Raw genomic sequence first — 22,851 nt, forward strand, 5'->3', positions numbered from 1 at the left:
GTGCAGAATGATAATATTTTTTTTTAAATTATGCATAATAATTGTGTTTGCTGGCAAACGAAAAAAAACCGACTTCACTTACATCGACAAGTAATACAACGTAGGTAGACGAAACAATAGTCAAGTAAATACACATTATCAAAGATTACTCCAAAAGTTGTAGTCAGATCTCGATGAAATCTAAATATGACCACATGATAAACATTCGTTTTCGATTAAATTAATAATCATCAAAATCGGTACATCCAGTAAAAAGTTATGCGGATTTTCGAGGGATCCTCTCGATTTCTCTGGGATTCCATCATCAGATCCTGGTTTCCTTATCATGGTACAAAACTTAGGATATCTCCATTCCAACAAAAAAAGAATTATCAAAATCGGTTCATAAACGACGAAGTTATCCCCGAACCATACATAAGAAAAAATACATATATATATACGGTCGAATTGAGTAACTTCCTCCTTTTTTGAAGATGGTTTATAAATACATTAAATCAATAAATAAACATCACACAAACGTATTTGACATACACACGCATATTATTATTATTTGTTCATTGTCAGTCTGTAGTCAAATTGAAAATTTTTAAAAGAGATTTCTTATATCTGTTGCAGTCAGAACTCTTAACCAGTCAAAAGCACTATTGACTAGCGAAATCAGTCAAAAGTACTTTTGACTGGACAAGTTGGTCAAAAGTGGTTTTGACTGAAAATTATTGGTTATTAGTACTTTTGACTGCAAATTCGCGGTTAAAAATACTTTTGACTGACGCTCTCCGTCAAAAGTAGTTTTAACTGCAAAAAAGCGTCAGTCAAAAGTACTATTAACTCGTTAGATGTGAATAAATTAAGTCAAATGATCCTGATAAACTATAATAAATTTATGCCCGCGATCTTCTTGCGACTGCATGTCAATCAGATCGACTTGGCGGCGACTGCTCATTTCAGTGTGCAGGATCGGTTTCTAAACCAGACCCATCCTTTTCTTGCTTTTCTTCCTTTGGCATACTTTGCACATTGATAAATATATATTAATTATTTCTTTTGTAACATTAGCGTACTTTTTTGCCGTTTCATTCTTAAGTCTATCGCGACCACCATGCCGTATAGAAATACGAGCAGCATCAATAATGTCGTTGATTTCCTCAGCCGGCAAAAATATTTGACAGGTTCTGTGTTTGTAACTAATTTTTTTATACCACAAACTTCAATGTGTTAAAGCGTTGTAGTCTACTGTACTGTAATGGTGTTTCCTTTTCATTAAATTTTGCGTCTTCCACATCCATTGCAAACTTTTCAAAATTTTCTTTTATCATCACATTGAAATGACTATCTTTCATATCTTCCAACGCTAAAATTCTTTGCAAAAAGCCTTCTTTCTTTTCGTAGTCACTCATTTTTGTTCTAATATCAGCACGTTCTCCACTAATAATGAGTAATATAAAAGTTTATAATAATTATGTGCGTTTGTCGTTATTTTTATCGAGTACCTTAACTTTTTAAGAGTTTTGACTGATACAACCAGTCAAAACCACTTTTGACGGAATCATTTAGTCAAAAGTACTTTTAACCAGCTCCATTGGGCAAAAGTACTTTTAACTGTTATTTTAGTCAAAAGTATTATTGACTAAAGCAAACGGTCAAAAGTACTTCTGACTGATTTTGCTAGTCAATAGTGCTTTTGACTGGTTAAGAGTTTTGACTGCAACATATCCATTAATTTTTTTTTTGTGATTTGAATTTTTAACTATGGTCGAATTTAGACCACTGGTCAACCACTAGTTAATAATCAATAGGCTAGATAAATTCAATAACTTTTAAATCATATGACGCTCTCTAAACATAGTATATTTTTAATGGTAAAAAATTATTTTAATGTCATATGAAACATGCAATTTTTTAAATATTAAACTATATGTTGGGTCACATGTGAAATGTAGTGCAATCAATAAAAACTTTGGTAATATTTCGTTCTATTTGATAACTAAATATCGTAACAGTACATGACGCGACTGAAAATTAAAATTAACTGAAAATGAAAAGTTTTGAAATTTAAAAGCATATTTAGTGTATGAGTGTACTCGTATGAGTTTCCAGTTCAGTGAGCAGATAATAATTTTGAAGATACGTGAAATATAACTGTGACATTTTGAAATAGATCTGTTTAACGACTTGTTAATAAATAAAATTAGAGTGTTGTTTGTAATATTAAAATAACCGTTTTTTACTAAATGTATGAACGGTATATACACCAGATTACATTTTAATATTTGAGAGTTGATGCAGTAAGGAGTAACTTAGGCTACTTTTATTTTAGAAATTTAATCGTTTTATAACTCTGCGAACTGAACGATACTCTATTACTTTTTCTTTTAAATTTCCACGCGGACGAAGTCACGGGCACAGCTAGTTCTTAAATAAAATAAAACTATTTTTTATTGACTCTCATACGATCAGGGGGCTGGCCTATGTCTAGTTTCTATGTTAATGTTACAAGCTCAGCTCGGTGTAATTTCTGTAATTCGTCTTTTAATTTTATGTCCTATTAATTATATCCCTTATTATTTTCATAATTAATATAACTAAAAAAGAATAATCTTATATTTATACGTGAAGCAAAAACTTTGTACCTCTTTTTACGAAAATTGCGCGGACGAAGACACGACGGAGAAGGAGTGCAAATTGGTAATATTTTTTAAATTATGCATAAAAATACCTTAAATGAATAAAAAAAGCATTACACACACTACCATGTACCCGTATTTGACACAAACACAAGTATACTCTTTTTATTATTATTATGGAAGCACAGTCTTTGACAACAGAACATTAATAATGTTCCAACTCATATTTAAATTAATTATTTCGACCAGCGGGCGACCAGTAGTTGTAATAAATAAGTACATAAATAAACTGATTTCTTTGAATATAGCCTTATAGCTTTGCCTTCCTAAATTTTTGTTAGAAAGACATGATACAGCAAATACTTTGTCTATATTTTTAAACAACTATGTTGGCAAAAACGCTTACGGCTTACTGATGACTCATTTACTGAATTAGGGCTCAGCACAAAATATTCCCCCTATCCCGAACCCCCCCAGGAGCTCTGGCCACCTTACCCACCACAGGAACACAACACTGCTCGAAAGCAGTATTATTTAGCTGTGATCAGAAGATCATAACTAAGAAATACATTTTTACAGAAGTGAGGTCGAGGTTCTCCTCCAGTTGGGCTGCTACAGATATTGATTAGGATATTTCTTATAGTGTCTTACCTCAGCGACTATCTAACCTAACGGATAATCATAAGACGCGATGTAACATAATTGTGTTAAAAACCGACTTCAATTACATCGACAAGTAATACAACGTAAGTAGACGAAAAAATTAATAAACGCACTAGTCGTCACTACGATTTTCGAGGGTTTCCCTCGATATATCTGGAATTCCATCATCAGATCCTCGTTTCCTTATCATGGTACCACACCTGGGATATCTCCTTTGCAACAAAAAAATAATTATCAAAATTGGTTCATAAACGACGAAGTTATCCCCGAACATACAAAAACAATATATAAATACGGTCGAATTGAGTAACCTCCTCCTTTTTTGAAATCGATTAAAAAACCAATAAAAAAGCATACAATATATCATAGGTATTTTAATGACTTTCTTATTTATATAAAACGGGAAGGCGGGGGGACAAGCAGATGACTTCTTGTGATACTCAGTCGCGCATATGCAATATTAAAGGATTTGCGGCTGCGTTGCCAGACTTTATAAAAAAACTATCACAGCTAAGCCTTACAAAAATTCTTTTACGAAATTCGTAAAATACTCAAATTATACCATAGACTGAGTATTATACCATAACTGAGGTAGGGCACAGCAGGAATTTAACTGAGGTAGGGCACAGCAGGAATTTCCTGCTCAAAATATGGAGCAGCCCGACTGGGGTAGTACCTCGACCTTACAGAAGATCACAGCAAAATAATACTGTTTTCAAGCAGTGTTGTGTTCCTGTTGGTGAGTAAGGTGACCAGAGCTCCTGGGGGATTGGGGATTGGGTCGGCAACGCGCTTGCGATGCTTCTGGTGTTGCAGGTGTCTATAAGCTACGGTAATCGCTTACCATCAGGTGAGCCGTACGCTTGTTTGCCGACCTAGTGACATAAAAAAAAAAAAAAAGACTAATCATGGCATCGGGTTAGAGACGTAGATTGTGAACAATTTATTTTTGGTATAAATATTACGAAATAAAACACACATTTTAAATACAAAATAAGTTGGTAACGATTTTTCAGTCGTTTTAATTACATGCACCAGTTTTTTTGATTTAAATCATTGGCCGTAATGAGAGTACTCGCAAAGGTCAAAACGAACGTTACTATATTTTATTTAAATATTTGCTCACCTGCATATACCTATTACATATATTACCTATCATGCATGGGGGCAAGTTGAGGCAAGATGGGGAATTTGTCCCAACTGGACTTGAAGGTAATAACATAATTATTAGATATATAATTTAAGTTTCAGATTAGTCAAAACTTCTACAAGTTATTATTGAAATAGTTCAGATAGAGAAGGTAAATAAAAAGCATTTACAATTTTCTTCATACTGAATTTTACATTTGTTTTACTTTTGCCACACCCTTTCCAAAATTAAGTAGTAGTCTTATAAAATATGGAATTAAACAAAAATTCAAAATGTGCCGTATTCAAATAAGCTTATCTAATATTCAGGAGTCGGTACACTCGGTACGTCGGTTTCTTTGAAAAGTCGGCAAGAAAGTGACAAGTCACTTTCTTGAAATTCGTGTTTAAAATAAAATTCTTTTATGTATTAATGTTTTAAATATAAATTAATCATAGGCTTGTTTTGAAGTAAGTGTATCCTTAATGGAACACACATAACTTTATATTCATATAGCAACACAGAGAATTCGAATGTGTTTGTCTCAAATACCAACACAAATAAGTCTGCTGTTACCCTATTAAAACATTTAATAAATATTTTAAAATGGTGCAAATGGTTATAGAAGCTTTTCATTATTATGTTTTTAGTTAGTTTTTAACTATTTAATTTAATTATAACTTGACAAGGGAAACATAGTAGTGGATGACCTAAATGTTTGTAGAAGTTACAAATCTCAAGAGAGTTATAAAAGCGGCGTACTACATTACAATAACTTAACAATATTACATTTATGATCCAATGTATTTAATATTTTGTTTAAAACTAGCTGTACTTCGCGGTTTCATACGCGTAAATTCGAGAGCAAAAACCTATAGCCTTCGACTGTCTGACTGCAATGCTTTAAAATGTAACATTGTGTAAGATTAAGCGAAAGAAGCATATTTTTTTAAGGAAAGTAATGACAATAGCGGCTCTGAAATATTAATGTCATAAAAACCGGCAGAAACAAAGTAATGGTTGCACACGAGGCATGCATCGCGATTTAGGATTCTCGTCCATTTAATACTAAAGCTAAAATATAATTTGCTTTTGTGTGTACATATAGATTACTTACAGATTGGTAAAATATCTCAATCTACAGTAATAGCATAATGCTGATAAGTTTGTTTGTTTATTTAAATGCGTCACTGGTTCAAATTGAAAAGTTCTTAATGTGTTATGCATTTACCGAGGAAAACTAGGTTATAAGACAATTTTTTTCCTCCAATTAAAGCGTTTGAAATCGCGCTGCACAGCTAGTATAGCTTACAGCTCGTTGGCGCAGTTTGTGGTAGCCCTGCTTTCTGTACCGCGGGTTGCGGGTTCGATTCCCGCCTGAGTCTAGGTGTAATATTTGTACTTACATATGTAATATTTCTATGTATATTTATCAAAAAAAAAGTATTTAGCTATATCAGCCGGCTCTTACCTGTAATACCACAAGCATTCAGTTGCTAGCATAGGAACAGACGACCGTCTGTACGTGTGATAAGATATAAGATGAGATAGCTAGACTGACTAAAACACTATTAGAAAATAATATAAGTTTTGGATAGTTTTTGTTGTGTTTGTGGTTTTTTATGATCTAAATCAATAAATATTATGACTGTGATCTCCTAAATTATTTGTTAGGTGTATACAGATGCAGCAAATAGTGTGAATGGCCGTAGTTTATCCTTAAAAAGTTAATGAAATAATAAAAATCTTCATATGGTCCATTACAAATGGGAGGACAATAGATATCGGACAATGAGTGCAGTAATAATATATAAATTTTTATTAAATACTAGTTGTACCCTGAACGTGTTGCTACGCTTTTTTTTTGTTGTACCAACTCAGAAACCTTTGTGATGTGATAATCATGACATGATCAAAAGCATAGTTTAGGATTGTATAAAGGACATACAGATAAACATTAATTTATATATAGATAGATTTTTTGCGAATGTTAAGTTTCGTATAGCATATCATACGAGGTGGGAGACAGTCCTGTCACTACGATGCTCAGGGAACGCGGATGTAGGTCAACGCGGGTTTAATTGGGACAAGAAAAACAACTACCTCTGTGTCGAAGCTGTTAATATTAAAAGAATTACTTCTTTACCTAGGTACAGTGTACTTGTAGGTAGGACACTGGACAGACTAGGTAACACAGAAATCTATAAAGAAACTAGCTGACTCGGCAAACGTTGTCTTGCCGCTAAACGCTATTTAAAAATGGGGGTTGGTGGTAGAAGGGTGAAAATTTAGGGTTGTATGTATTTTTAAACGCCAAATCATAATGAAATAAAAAATGAACATTTATCTAAAAATTAAAAAAATAAAAAATTTTAGGGGTGGTCTACCCCTAACATTTAGGGGGATGAAAAATAGATGTTGTTCGATTCTCAGTCCTGCCCAATATGCACACAAAATTTCATGAGAATCGGTCAAGCCGTTTCAGAGGAGTTTAACTACAAACACCGCGACACGAGAATTTTATATACTCGTATTAGATTTATGAAGGAACAAGCCATAATTTTTTTTTATGTCACTAGGTCGTCAAACAAGCGTACGGCTCACCTGATGGTAAGCGATTACCATAGCTTATAGACGTCTGCAACACCAGAAGCATCGCAAGCGCGTCGCCGACCCAATCCCTAAACCCCCCCAGGAGCTCTGGTCACCTTACTCACCAACAGGAACACAATACTGCTTGAAAACAGTATTATTTTGCTGTGATCTTCTGTAAGGTCGAGGTACTACCCCAGTCGGGCTGCTCCATATTTTGAGCAGGAAATTCCTGCTATGCCCTACCTCAGTTGAGTCAAAATATTTACAGGACCATCTTTTAAGTATATCTTTAACAAAAAAAAAAAAAAAAAAAAACGAGTGTACTTTAGACCACACGACTAAAGTAAAACTTCTGCACAATAGGCCTGCACTGTGTCTTAGATATACGGAACGTAACTGACTCTGAGAGAAAGAGAGAAAAAAAGTGTACTCACACCTCTCTCTTTTGCTCTGTTCGCCTCGCTCATTCGTAACGCTCTCGTCACGCATTAACCAGCTTACTCCTCAAGTCATGCGTACCTACCTAAAGAAGTTTTACTTCAAAAATAAAGACAAAATGAAATTGACATAGACATTTATGTATCATACTATAGAACAGATTTGTTGTTCGCATAAACATTATACGGAATTTTAATTTTGTTTTATTAGATTTTTGTCTTAATTATTTATCCCTCGATTAAAAATAGACTTCGATGTCGAAAAATTTCATCAGAAAATCGAGACGACCCTTAATGAATTATTATTAAAGGTTAAAAGTCACAGCCAATGGCTATTTTGGCTGGAAGTTTATAATTTAAAGACAAAGGTTACGGATTTATTTTTTCATAATGTGACCTCAATGGTAAGGGTTATTGAAACAGCGATATTGAAATTTGTTTTGAAATATATTGGATATTAAATATCACTAAAATTTGTTTTCTAGTTTCATTATTTGTAAATTATAAAATTACAATAGTATAGTAACAAACACACAAAAAAGATATATCCATTTTGGCCCTGTTGTTCGTAAATGATGCGCTTACAAAGTATAGCAATTCATATATGCACAGAACATAAAAAATAAAATAAAAAACCGATACTGAGGTATTTCGTATCCTTAAATTTTCTTAAGACCATAATCATCAGTCTTAGATTTTAAACTATGAAAAGTCACACGTGACTAATGACTATATTATCGCCTCCGTCAGACTTCGTCACAATGACGACCCCTTATTCAATTAGCGCGAACTCTCGAACCTCGCAGATTATCTGGCACAATGCCACCTCTAATGCCATCCGGAAGTTATAAATCAATATCGACAACCGATTCTAAATCGAATAATCATAACATCACTCGTAAAAAAATTCTCGATTTAATTATGGATTGCGATTTTATTTTTATACTAGCTGTGCGCGCGACTTCGTCCGCGTGGAATTTAACAAAATAATTATTGCTTAGTTTCCAGAGTTATAAAAAAGTAAAAAATAAGCCAGTGAAAGTCCCGTCAAAATCGGTTCAACCGTTTCAGAGATTAGCCGAAACAAACAGATAGACAGACAAACACAAATTCAAAACAATTTTTTTTAGTATATGTATCATGTATACATCCATATGAATATAGTAAAAAGCGGTTATTTTAATATTACAAACAGGTACTTCAATTTTACTTATTTGTAGTACTATATATTGTAGTATCTATATACTCGTATACGTTTCTATTTTAATCTTATATATATATATCTATTATACAAAATTCTCGTGTCACAATGTTAGTTAATGTACTCCTCCGAAACGGCTGGACAGATTTTTATGAAATTTTGTATGCACATCGGGTAGGTCTGAGATCGGCCTACATCTATTTTTCATACCCCTAAGTTGTAAGAGGGGGGATTGAGGGGGTTAATAACATATATGGCAAAACAACGTTTGCGGGGTCAGCTAGTGTAGTTGTATATTTTAAATCACTTTTATTTTTCGATTCCATTCAATTCAGCCTGTAACGTCCCACGGCTAGGCATAGGTCTCTTTCTCCATGTAGGAGAAGGTTCGGATCTTAATCCACCACGCACATTTGCTGTTTACAACTCGTAACGTTTAATATAAATAAAGAAAATATCTAACGTTGTACTAAGTCCAAAACTTAACAACAACCAAATCAATATGGCAAATTTATATATAAAAGTTATATCATACTTTGTCGAAGGTCCTTAGAAATGAACAACTATTAAAAATGCGGCAGAAAATTAATTTTTTTAGAAAGCATATTGATATTTCAATTTCACGTGTTTGACAGCATAAAAGACAGGACAAAATTTGTCGAGTTATCTTGTTTTTAATATTCTACAACCTTTTTTTTTACGTGGGGAAAATTCATTATGGATACCCTCCAGCGCGGGGGCACCAGAGGGTTATGTCAGACTCCTACTGACTAAAAAACCACCACGTGTGAGCAGTCGTCCGCCTGGGTGGCGCAAAATGACCTGATGGTAAGCGATTACCGTTGCTTATAGACGCCTGCAACACCTGAAGCATCGCAAGCTGCGTTGCCGTCCCTATCCCCAGGAGCTCTGGTCGCGTTACTAATCACAGGAACACAAAACTGCTTGAAAGCAGTATTATTTAGCTGTGGTCTTCTGTAAGGTCGAGGTACTACCCCAGTTGGGCTGCTCCATACATTTGAGCAGGAAAATTCCTGCTGCTCAGTTAAAGTTAGTTAGTCATTTAGATCATAAATAGACATAAACGCAACAAAAACAGCTATAAAGTTTATATTGCTCGAAAGCAATATTATTTAGCTGTGTTTATATCTTCTACGGTCGAGGTACTTCCCTAGTTGGGCCGCTTCAGATTTTGAGCAGTATATTTCCTTTTTTCACCGACCAGAGTGTGGAGCTTTCAGCCCGGTAAACGACCATGAGTACCCACTTAATCACGCGGTGCCCTCATCGTCATAGCGGCGTGCCACGGTATCCCTTTGCATGCACATGCTGGAGATCCACAAGAACAGATATCCATCATTACAGCCTATACAGTCCACTGCTGGACATAGGCTTCCACAAGTTTACGCCAAAAATAACGTGAACTCATGTGTTTTGCCCATAGTCACCACGCAGGGCAGGCGGGTTGGTGACCGTCAGATACACAACAGATATCCAAATTGGAAAGAAATGTTTGTAAAAATACAAATATCCATCTCGACTGGGAATCGAACCAGCAAACCGTTGGTGTTGGCAACCACTACACCAGAACGGTTGTTGAACAATGTCACTTAAAAAATAGAACCATGACACGGTTATATCCATCATGATTACTGAGCTGAGTAAAATAAAGATACCAATGTAATATTACCAAACATCAACGTCAATTTCTTTTTCACATTAGTATGAGAAAATATGTTTGAAAGGAAATATTTTGGTTTACTTTTATTCTTATTTATTTTCTTATTTCATCTTTACGACTGTTATTTGTCTTTCATTGATCTGCAATCATTGTCTTACAATCTTGAAAATTATTGAGGTGTATCAATATTAAATTATTTACAGTGTATGTGTATTGTTTTCTAATGTTTTGGATTCTATCGCGGTATATTAAGTTCTTTGGATGCTCGACGTTTCGGATACTTTACAGCAACCATGGTCACGGAGGTCATGTCCTCTCGTGACAAAGTTGTTTGATTATAATGTATGTGTAGGCGGTAATACGCAACTTCTCTTATGTCGTAGATGTTCATGACAGGTGTACCACTTAACATCAGGTGCTCATAGCTCCTTTCTTTTTTTATGTAGGGGCTGTCTGTAAACAAAATTTATTCATACATAATATTAAATACTTATACTTACTTGACGTACAACGCCAATTAATAATTATAAATTTTCCTAGTAATCTATATATTAATAAGTGAAGCAAAAACTATGTACACCTTTTTACGAAAATTGTGCGGACGGAGGAGTATGAAATTTCGCACACTTATAGTTTATTTCTTTTGTTGATTGTCAAAATCTGTAGTCAAATTGAAAAACTAAAAAAAAGGTTCTTTATTTTCATCATTTTTTTAACTAAAATTTTTAATTATGGTCAAATTTCGACCCTTGGGTGACCACTAGTAATTATGAAATGTATAGTGTCCTAGTAATAATACTGGATATGCACAGTTTTCTATGAAACCGTTCTTGTTTGTATGATTCTATCTCGATCGATCTGCTTTAGTACCGATACAAATCAATTATTGTCTCCTTGTAATTTACATCTCTAAAAATATTCCGATCTGAAAGGGGCGAATATTTTTCAATCAATACACGAATCTTTTATGCTATAACAAGAAAAGTGTGTGTGATGGTTATTTTTAATGTAATTGGAGGCTTTGAGTAGGTCGAGGGTAGACGCCCACGACGGATGTCGTTGCGGTATTTTTGCTGCAACATTAAAAAAATTATAAATTTGTCTGTTCTCTGTTTACATTTCATCATATATTTACCCGTGAAATTATAGTGGTTCCTTATTAAAAGTTATAGGACTTCAAAAAAAGAGGAGGATAGGATATATATATATATATATAAACGTACATTACGCATATATATATATATATATATATATATATATATATATATATATATATATATATATATATATGTGTGTAATGTACGTTCGGGGATAACTTCGTCGTTTATTAACCGATTTTGATAATTCTTTTTTTGTTGGAAAGGAAATATCCCAAGGGAGGTACCATGATAAGGAAATCCGGATCCGATAGAGAAATCGAAGGAAACCCTTGAAAATCGTGATTTTTTTCAACAACTTATTATGTTGATTGTATCAACTTACGTTGTATTAGTTGTCGTTGTTGTGAAGTCGGATTTTTTTCGTTTGCGAGCAAACACAATTATTGTAACTTAAATATTTTTCAAATGTAATACAAATCATAACACTTGGAACGAAAAACTAATATCGGTTCATATTAAAATATTAGCATACAAGAAATTCTTATGAAGAATTATAAACGACAGTTCATCATATGCACTCCAATACGTAATTTTACGGAATTCAATTGCAAAACGCAAATCCGATTTAGCGATATTATTCCGTTACGGATTAAAAAACACACCGCGTTTACCGCAGTGTGTAGTTATATCGTCTCAGAAGAATATGGCGACTCGTCAGAGGTTCCTGAGGGATGTTCTTAGAAAGGTTTTTATTAGACGTCAATATCCTTTTGTGTCTGCTCTGTTGACTGTAAAACTTTTGGATTGGCTTCGATGTTAACAGATATAAATAGTCTACAAGTATCACAATGGCTTTTCATTTTCAATGAATACAGGGCGGCTGATTTATTGTCAATCTTTATGGACGCGCTGCGATTTTTCTTTTCGTTGGTATATACTTAATACTTTTACGAGAATATTGCTGAAACTTTATCTTTTTCGTGATGTTGTTGATTTATAATGGCGTTGTTTTATCCTTGTGCATAGAGTTGTCAAAACTCTTGTAATGCTCATGGTGTTTTTTCCATTGGCTAAGTTTGCTATCAATGACCGTTATGTTTACCAAAAATACATAGTTTATTTGTTCGTCTTTTGTTGCCACCACGACACGTTCTGCATTCAAATATAATGTTTCGGCATATAAGACTAAGACATCAGGATAAGGAAGGTCCTGGACATTTGAGAGTAATGTGCTTAATACAATCAGAAAAACAGTTTGATATGCGTAAAATAGACGTACGTGTCCACTGCGTCGGTTATTAGATTCTGTTATACTTAGAACTAAGATGCAGTTCTTCATCGATTGCTGAGACATTTTCTCTGAGTACTCCAATAGATAAGCAGGGAGAGATGGTTTGTGTGACTGTTATTCACTATCTTTCTTGAAAATTACTACTTGAGTCTCGTGATCAAGACATTCGAAGTCAATGTCAAAATATCAAGCTCCGCAAAGCGAAAATAATAAACATGGTAAATATCCCGTTTTCGAATAATTTTCGAAATTACTACTTTATATTAAAATAAAAATTTCAAATTAGACTCCACCTGACAACCCTGTGAACATTTACACAACCAATGTAATCTGCGTGTGTTTGATTACCTATTTATTATTACTGTTTTGTTGTATTTCATTAATTTCAGCTAAATTTTCTGTACCTTTTGTTAATATCTTCATAAATTGTTAGTAGAAAATGTATGTACCAGTATTTTAAGAGTAGCGCATTAATTAGTAGCTATTAATATTGAAAAAGTTTAGATAAACGAAAATTAACGATAAAAATATAGAAAATTAGAATGAAATGTAATAACTGTTTTCTAACATTATTAATTCTCTGTTTGACTTGACATTCGTGTTGATTTTTTTCTATTATTTTTGGGAGGTCTTAATACATCAAGAAAGACTACGAAATCAATCCTATAAATGAGTAGCAGTCGTAATCAGTATAATTTTCATTGATTAAAGAAAAAGTGTGCCATGTTTTTTGTTATAAAAAAAAAATGTAAAAAAAAACAAAAGTAATCAGTGCACTACTGTTAAAAAAAATCTTCTCTGTCATTACTTTTAAATTCAATCACTAAATAACAAAAATACATCATTTGGAGACGGTTGAATAAATCATGTTACAAACAAATATGAGCAAAAATATATTACGTCCTAGTAAGCTGACAATCGCTTCGTACGTTCTTCAGGACGTTGTTAGTAGTTGGCGACGGTCCATGACCTCATAAAAGAATATGCGGCAACTATGTTTTGCCTTTTTAACCCTCATAAGGAGAAAAAAGAAATATCTTCTAGGTAGTGAGAAAATAGTAATTTTGAAGTAAATGTGTGTGAATGATTAGGGGATTACTGAATGATATATATGTATATATGAGGTCTGTGGTTCAAAATATAGGGAATGTGAATCGTGTGAAACAGTAACGCCGTATCGTTTTACCGCGTAACGTCTTTTAGAAGAAAAAATATCAATTTTTTTTTAATATAAATCGTTCGTATGGAGTAAAATCCAGTCACGTGAAGGTGACACAATAATTTTCTATTTTTGAACAACTTTATAACGTTTTTTCCTTAACAGGAATATCAACAATACTAGAATAGATATTACAAGATTTAAAGATCACGTAGCATGACGGGAGTCATTTGCATTGCTGGCTATTCCAAATCTCCATCGATCTTGATGATGACACGTTAGTGGTCGCGGTATCGATTCCTGCACAAGACAAACATTTTGTGTAGACCATACAGATGTTTGTCATGGTCCAGCCCATTTGTGATTGTGTTGCATGAATTGTTAGTACCTCAAAGGGCATTCACATCGTGCTGAGGTCAGTGATTCGGGCGCGTGGGGTTTTCGGTATAATTTTGTCTGTATTGTATTTTCTATAAATATCTCTCTGGAGGAGTTGTCCCACGTTGGAGGATAAAATGAGATGTCAAGTGTCATTACCTTTATTCAGGACAAAGGTGCGACCCTAATCTGTCACGTTCCTCCAGCCTGGATTGATAAATGAACGTGTCTGAATGATAAGTCGAAATAGCCCAATAGGGAAAAAACGGGTATCCTAATCGATTAATTGCGACCTTAATTCAAACTTTTTTATATACGATTACGTCGATAAACAAGCTGATGGTTCATCTAATAGTGATGAGCGATTAACCTAGTCTATGTACGCCTGCAATACCAGAAGTGTTGTAAGCGCGTTGCCGACCCTACCCGCAATTTGATCTAGGAGCTCTGCTTACCTTACTCACCACAGGAACACAACACTACTCAAAAGCAGTATTATTTAGCTGTGATCTTCTGTAACATTGAGGTACCTCTCCATTTGGGCTGCTCCAGATTTTGAGCAGGAATTTTCCTGATGTGCCCTACATCAGTATTTGTTACATGACATTTAACTTTCAATTTAAGATAAAGATACAGACAGTTTGAAATAAATGACTGTTGTGGTTTTAGTTTTATTACTTTTTGAGGGAAATAATCCTAAAAAGTAATAATTGTGTTTGCTCGCAAACGAAAAAGAAACAGACTTCAATTACATCGAATAGTAATACAACGTAGATCGACGAAAAAATAGTCAAGTAACTACGCGTTATCAGAGATTACTCAAAAATTAGTCAGATCTCGATAAAATTTATATATGACCATATGATAAACATCAGCTTTCGATTTAATCAAAAATTATCAAAATCGATACACCCAGTAAAAAGTTATTATGGATTTTCGAGAGTTTCCCTCGATTTTTCTAGGATCCCATCATCAGATCCTGGTTTCCTTATCATGGTACCAAACTAGGGATATCCCCTTTCCAATTAAAAAAAAATATCAAAATCGGTACATCCAGTGGAAAGCTATGCGGTATAATACAACGTAGGTCGACGAAAAAAGCGTCAAGTAAAAACGCATTATTAGATATAACTTAAAAAGTAGTTGTTAGATCTCAAATAAATTTAAATGAGACCAATTGATACACACCACCTTTCGATTAAAAAAAAAAATTGTCGAAATCAGTGCACCCGGTCAATAGTTCTGATGTAACATACATAAAAAAAATACAGTCGAATTGAGAACCTCCTCCTTTTTTGGAAGTCGGTTAAAAAGAAATTACAAAAAAAGGCGGCCTTATTGTCAAAGAGCGTTCTCTCCTAGTCAACCTTCGGTCGGAGGAAATGATACGTAGATAACGTTTGTGTTGTGTTTAACATATCTACAAAGTCTAGATTACGTAGTTCTACGTACTGTTAATTTTATTTTAATTATCATACAAACGTGATAAAAATACATATACATTCGCAAAAAAAAAACACTTGAGGTACACAGGAATAAATATGTCATTTAACAATCATTTGCAACAAAAAAAAATCATAATACTATTCTTAATAAAAAAAAAACAACCATTAGGAAGTTAGTATTGTCCTTATTAAGACAAATCCGGCAAGTCTGGCAGCTCAAATATACAAACCGTTTCAATTTTTTATGAAATGAATCCAAGAGAATTAGTTTTCTACTACATACTTATATAATACACTATTACAATTAAATGAAGTGATATGTATTTTATTTTGTTATATTAGTAGTATTTCGTATTGGCTTTCATAGTACCTATAGTATCAGAACTTTTGAAAGGGTACGACCTGGGCTAAAAGCCCAAATATCTAAGTTTATAATTTAAATAATTGTTTTATTTCTTACTAAGCCGATTACGATATTCTATATTAATTTTACCAACAAATAATGAGTAAAATAGAGACGTAAAAAATTTATTGTTTTAGGTTCTGAGAAACTAATTGTTCAATTCGCGTATTTGCTATTTTATTTTCGTTGGCGCGTTATAAAGTGTTCTTAGTATCGACGAAAAATATTATGACTTCAGCCTATCACAGTCCACTGCTGGACACAGGTCTCCACACGTTCGCGCCAAAAATGGTGTGAACTCATGTGTGGTGCCCATAGTCACCACGCTGGCTTTGTCGCACCAAAGACGCTGTTGCCCGTCTTCGGCGTCTGTATTTCAAAGCCAGCAGTTGGATGTTGATCGGCTTTTTAAGTTCCAAGGTGGTAGTGGAACTGTTATCCCTCAGTCGTCTCTTTCGACACCCACGGGAAGAGATGGTTATTGTTGATTGGTTGGTTACATTCTTTACTGCCGGTAACCACACAGCAGACATAAACAAAAAATACCATCTCATTCATTCTCAGAATTTTCGCAAAGTTACCGTTACTTCTTCTATATGAAAGAATTTAAGTTAGTAAAAAAAGTTTAAGCTCTACTCGTTTTATAAATGTGTCTATGTGTCACCGCTAATTATGAAATTCAGAGTATAATGAATTCGCTCCAAAAAGGGTGTTTTCGGAAGTATAAATAAGTAATTTGTTTCGGCCCGACCTTGACCCACTGATCTCCAAGCTCATCACATCCCCTCGGGCTAGTGTTTCATCTAAACGATTCTCCTTGTCATGTTATAGCTGTTTTTATTAGCGGCCAAATTTATTGGAATTTATTGTTGATTAGTTCAATTTTATCCGCATTTTTGCTCTTTTTTATTCTTATAAGTATTGTATATCCTTATATTTTTCTTTTGGCTTCAAGTTGTATATTTATTTATTTATTTATTTATTTAATAAAAAGGTTTACCAACAGTGTTTGTACTAATAAATTCATAAAATTAAAAAAAAAATCTAAAAACTAACACTAAATACAAAAACCAATTAAAGGTACACAGCATGCAAGTATTAAAAAAAAAAAAAAATTTAAAATTTTTTCCGAATATCAGTCAGTACCTAACTGTCACTGGGCTTTCACTACAATGTAATAGTCACTATACATATTATGATGTTTTATAATGACGTTTTTGATGTATATAATCTTGTGGCGAAATAAATAAATAATATACTATACGATACTATTCAGCTTGTAATATCCAATTGTTGGGCCAAGGCCTCTTTCTCCATGTAGGAAAAGGACTGGAGCTTTATCCACCACGCTGCGCCATTGTGGGTTAGTTATGTTCTCTACTATAAGTAACGATTGCTATCAAGTATTTAAGACAGCAACAAAAAAGATAGGCTTACATGTAATTATTTAGCGCAAAATTAACCTTCAATAATTATTAGTATTTAAAACATAAGGGCTAGTTACGTTTGTAAGCAAAACGAACCTATTTGTGAGTATGTAAAGTATGATTAGACTTTAGAAGACAATAATACTGATTACAGCGGTAACAGCAATTAGCTGATGCTGATGTTCTTGCGAGTTCGGCCAACGCACATAGCGTATGTTTTGATAGGCAACATTACAGATATTTTAGTGGGCGTTTGTTATTATTGTGTGTAGTTTTATACTTTAGAATTATTATAAATAATGTTTAAGGTTTATTAAAATATATTATGTATTTATTGTTTTCCAATATTTACGTGAATTTCACTCACTATAATGAAACAACTTTTTCTAATTTTATCGCGTTTTATAAGTTTTTTTTTGACATTCATAGTCCTCCCGTGATCATGGTTGCTGTAAACTTTACAGTGTAAAGGATTGTTGTCGGGCATCTAAAAAACTTTATAAGCCGTGATAAAATCCGCAAAATTTGTTTCATTATAATATTCTTTACTTTTTGCGTTTATCGAATATAAGACAATATTCACGTTTTTAAATATTAACCACAATCGAAAAGTGTTTTCAAAATCTAAATCATTTTGATAAATGGTTGATTTTTTTTACAGAAATTTTAAAAGTATACGGCGAACGATTGACGGAATGGGAGAGAACAGAAGTCCGAAAATACCCCGAGGTTTGGTTCCTGGGTCTTGAAGCAAATAAGGTGCAGGCGCGCTCCAACCTCCCCAACAACTGCGGCTTTGATGATGAGAACGGGAGCTATAATAAAGTAAGATATTTTTGGAGTTTATTGAAGTTTACTCCTTAAGAAGATTGAATATATGTGAATGTATATTGTATATGTGTATATGTGAATGTATGTAAGTGTGTAAGCATATCTATGTATGTATATATGTATGTATAACTTTATAATCTATAGTGATGTATTCTAATTTCTATAATTATTTGTACACTTCCTAACCGCTTTTCTATGCGCTGTCCTATACCCAAAGGTTGTCTGGAAGAAATCGCTCTTTTAGCGATAAGACCGCCTACCGATACTACTTTTGTTTGTATCTTTTAATGGTGTGCAATAAAGAATATTATTATTATTATTAATATATGAAAAATATATGAGGAGTAAAATCTACTGAACGAATGACCTCGTTACGTTTCTTGTACTGCCATCTATCGGAACCCTATTGGCTTCCGATAGATGGCGTTTTTTGCTTCATTTATTTGCCATTTGATATGGTATCAATCTTTTTTTCAGACTAGTTAGCATTTTTTGTGCCTATTTAGATAGTCGGTTTGAAAGAGTAAACTCCAGTCGTGCATCGGAACTGACACACACACTTTTTATAATTATTAAATTATTGATTTTAGAACGTTATATTCAAATTAATCAGTTGGAGTAAGCTCGTCACACACAAGTTCTAATTTACGAATGACGTGTAATGTGATCTGACAATTGAGTAATCTTACGACGACAGACAAAAACGACAGATTAAAAAAAAAACGCGCAGAAGAAATAGTTTAAACATTTTTTATTTATTTATTTTATTTTAAGCATTGGCATTTTAGCGTGTGTAGTTATTTTTTTTGTTGAACTAAATGTTTTGCTGAAACTAGAAGCAATGAAATACTTTTCGTTTACAATGCTAATGTAACCCACTTTTTCGTTGAATAAAAATACGTTTTTAGATTCTGAAACTCTTGTAAAATTTACTTCACTTTATCTTTGTATTTGTTTGACTACAAAAACAGAAAATAGATTACGTAAAGAGACAAGTGTTTATATTTTACCATAATTAAATCGAGATGTTTTTTATTACTGTAGTCTTTTCCAATAAGAGGAGATATGAGTCTTAGTCTATCGGTTCCTCTAAAGGCCTGTCTATAACTATAGATAAAACTTATCCTACAAATAAGTTACGTTTAGACTTTAACAGCAGGAGATAGAACTAGATTCTTCTCAATTATTAAACTACAACATACAAACAACTTTAGATTAATATTTACGAATATAAATGTAGCGAAATTCCATGATAAAGAAGAATATTCCATTGCATACTTTTAACTTTCGGATATCGTCATCCATCACATAGCGTAACAAGTGAAACTGGCCCTAAATAAAGTTTATCTTAACTTCTTTAAAATTATTATTTTATTTTGCAGCAAATCCACGATCACATAGCCTACCGGTACGAAATACTCGAGGTGATCGGCAAAGGGTCATTTGGTCAAGTGATCAGAGCACTTGACCATCGCAGCGGGAACCAGGTGGCTATCAAGATCATCAGAAATAAAAAGAGGTTTCATCACCAGGCTCTCGTAGAGGTTGAGATACTTTTTTTAATATATATACTCGTAGATTTCTAGGCTTACCTCAGGCGTTGCGAATGTTGTTTATTTTAAACGCAATTTTAATAATTATTCGTTTCCTATCGAAAAGCATTATTTTAATTGTGACTTTTAATCAAGGGAATTATTTTAGTCTAAAATATGATGGCTTTTAGTATTTAAGAACTATTTTTAAATTATGAAATTAAAAACAGCAGAATACAATTATCAATTCCTTTTTATCTTACAATCATACGTACTTCTTGCACTACTTTGAGAAAAACTTCTGGCTACTACGTTCAGCTAATCTTGGACCTGTATAAAAAAATTTAATACTAAAAATCGAACCCATATAATATGATATCCTTAGTACATGAATGTTGTTTTTAGGTTCGAGTCCTCGATCATCTCAGGTTGAAGGATAAGGACCAAACGCACAACGTCATACATATGCTGGATTATTTCTACTTCAGGAACCATCTGTGCATCAGCTTTGAGCTTATGAGGTGAGTGATAAATTAATAATAACAACTACAGATCATTGTTTTCATGCATTTCATTGCATGATCTCAAGGTGTTTTTATTGATTCTTTGTACCATTTTTAGACAAGCATCTAGGAATTAATTTTAGGCTATTGTCACTTACATCACTAGAAAAGCTAAAAATGCGTACAACTAAGAATACCTAGAAATAAGAGATTGTAGAACGGAACTAAAAATCGGAAAAGAAGGAAATGTTAACTTCATTTTCTAACACTTACTGGCCAAAACTCAGCTGTTTCATGCCGTTTTTTTATAAGAGTGTAGCGCTAAACCCATCAGAATAGCCATAAATTCCACCCTAAACATAATAGGCGTATAACTTAATTTAATATATTTAAAAGCAATTTGTGATAATGGCGGTGTGGCTAACAAAATGTGCGTGATAACGCACGTTTTCTCTGTGTGCTCTGAAATTTATTACAATATCTGACAAGTGAATCTTAAGTACGAAACTCTTCAAATAAAACGTGGCATTCAAATAGAAATCTTTTCTGAAGAACTGAGAGATAGTTTGACAAAGTTGAAGACGCCCCCGTCCCCCGTGACTCGTGTCACGATAATAGAAATAAATCTTTTATTGTATTGTTATATTTTTAGGTCAAGTTTTCAATTTACGTAAGTAATTATATATAATACAGTAGTAATCGATGTTAACAGCGGATGTTAATGAATGACACTGCAGGCACTGTGTCACGCCGTACCAGGAAAATAGAAACTTAATGATAAAATAGACTCCAAGTTTCCGACTACGCAAATTAAACGGCTCCTTTCTGAGTTATGGTATCAGCATGTATAATAAAATCCCATAAACATTTTTGCAATTATCTCAACATAAATTTATTTTTTTTATTAAAAAGTAATTAATAGATAAAGCGTATTTATTATTCGGTACAGGATTACATAGTAGATTAGGATGTGTGGACTTAGTGACGCTGTATTTCATCAAAACACAGTTTATATATTATTTTCAAAAGAGTAACTGGGGAGTTGTTTGCCGATTCTTCTCTGCAGAATCTACATTCCGAATCGGTGGTAGCTTTACATTTAAAAGCTAATGATCATTTTAAAATTATTATTTGTAAAATGACGATTGGAAAGTGCTTTTGAAGCCTATTCGAAGGAAGTTGTTTTTGACAACTGAAGCCCAAGAATCAATAAGAAAGTTGTTTTTGATTTTTTTTTTGATTTTGACTATTTTGAAAACTTTAATTTATCTTGCAATGTATGTATCTATGTTTGTATGTATACAATTATACCAGCCAGAAGAAACCAGCTCAACGATAACTAAATATTATAAAATAAATAAAAGTTATTAATAAAACAAACTATTATTTGAAATGCCCTAAAAAAAGAAAAAAATAAAGTTACCGTTTAAATTTTTTTTCAAAATATAACGTCTTTACACAATTGATATGATACAAAAACTTGTTTTTTTTTTTTTTTTTAAATATATCAAAATTCGACCATCCCAGCGGGGATCGGCCTTGCATCTCCGACTGACCGTGTCGGTGCTCTAGCCAATTAAGCTATGGAACGATGTACCCACTGGAGCGAAATTTTTGATATGATGATTATAATATGATAGATTTATATTCGGTCTAAGCGACCGTGGCGCCGTCTATAGTGAGTTCTTTACAGAAACCCATAACTATGCAGTTTCATATTACAACGAAAGTCTTAGACAGGAGACGACACCGTGCTATTTTTAATTTGTATGGTTTTATTTTTGTGTTATTCATACATTAGGAAATTCTAAAGATTTTTTTTTAATATCATGCACCTGCATCCTGTCAACCTGCATCTCCGACTGACCGTGTCGGTGATCTAGCCAATTAAGCTATTTTTTTTAAGTTTTTTACTTTAATATTTTACAAAGGCGCAGTATATCAGGTTTTAGTATGTCATATTTGTACGAAATAAACATATTTAAGTAATATTTAACGACTGCTTAGATAAAAAAAAAAAAAAAATAACCGTTCTGGTATAGTGGTGCGAGTAGTCGACTAAAACATCAATATTGTTTTGGGGGTTTAATTCCCGCTCGGGTTGTATATTTGTATTTATACAAATATTTCTTGCCGGTTTGGATGTCTGACCTAGTGGGTCTCCCCACCGTGCCTCGAAAAGCACGTTAAGCCGTCGGTCCTCGTTGTTATAAATACCTGATAGCGATCGTTACTTATAGGAGCGAACGTATCCGCCAATCCGCAGTGGAGCAGCGTGGTGGATTAAGCTCCAATCCTTTTCCTACACGGAGAAAGAGGTTTTTGGGCATAACAGTGGATGTTACAGGCAGAATGCGTAATAATTTTTAAAATTAGAAAATGCTCCTTTACAGCGTGAAAGGGAGCTTTTCATTCTGTTCCTCGATATATCTTCATTTTTTTCTTTCGATTT

General features: G+C 33.4%; 1 protein-coding gene across 1 annotated transcript in view; it reads left to right on the forward strand.

Moving 5' to 3' along the window:
• LOC123669697 (probable dual specificity protein kinase madd-3) overlaps positions 1–22,851 on the forward strand; it is a 66,359-nt gene that overhangs the window by 17,394 nt on the left and 26,114 nt on the right. Inside the window, exons 3-5 of the mRNA XM_045603288.1 lie at positions 18,195–18,358; positions 19,747–19,908; positions 20,302–20,417. Of these exons, the coding sequence (XP_045459244.1) occupies positions 18,195–18,358; positions 19,747–19,908; positions 20,302–20,417 (442 nt within the window). The remainder of the gene's footprint in view (positions 1–18,194; positions 18,359–19,746; positions 19,909–20,301; positions 20,418–22,851) is intronic.

Source organism: Melitaea cinxia, chromosome 3 (genome assembly GCF_905220565.1).
Source record: "Melitaea cinxia chromosome 3, ilMelCinx1.1, whole genome shotgun sequence".
Classification (NCBI taxonomy): Eukaryota; Metazoa; Arthropoda; class Insecta; order Lepidoptera; family Nymphalidae; genus Melitaea; species Melitaea cinxia.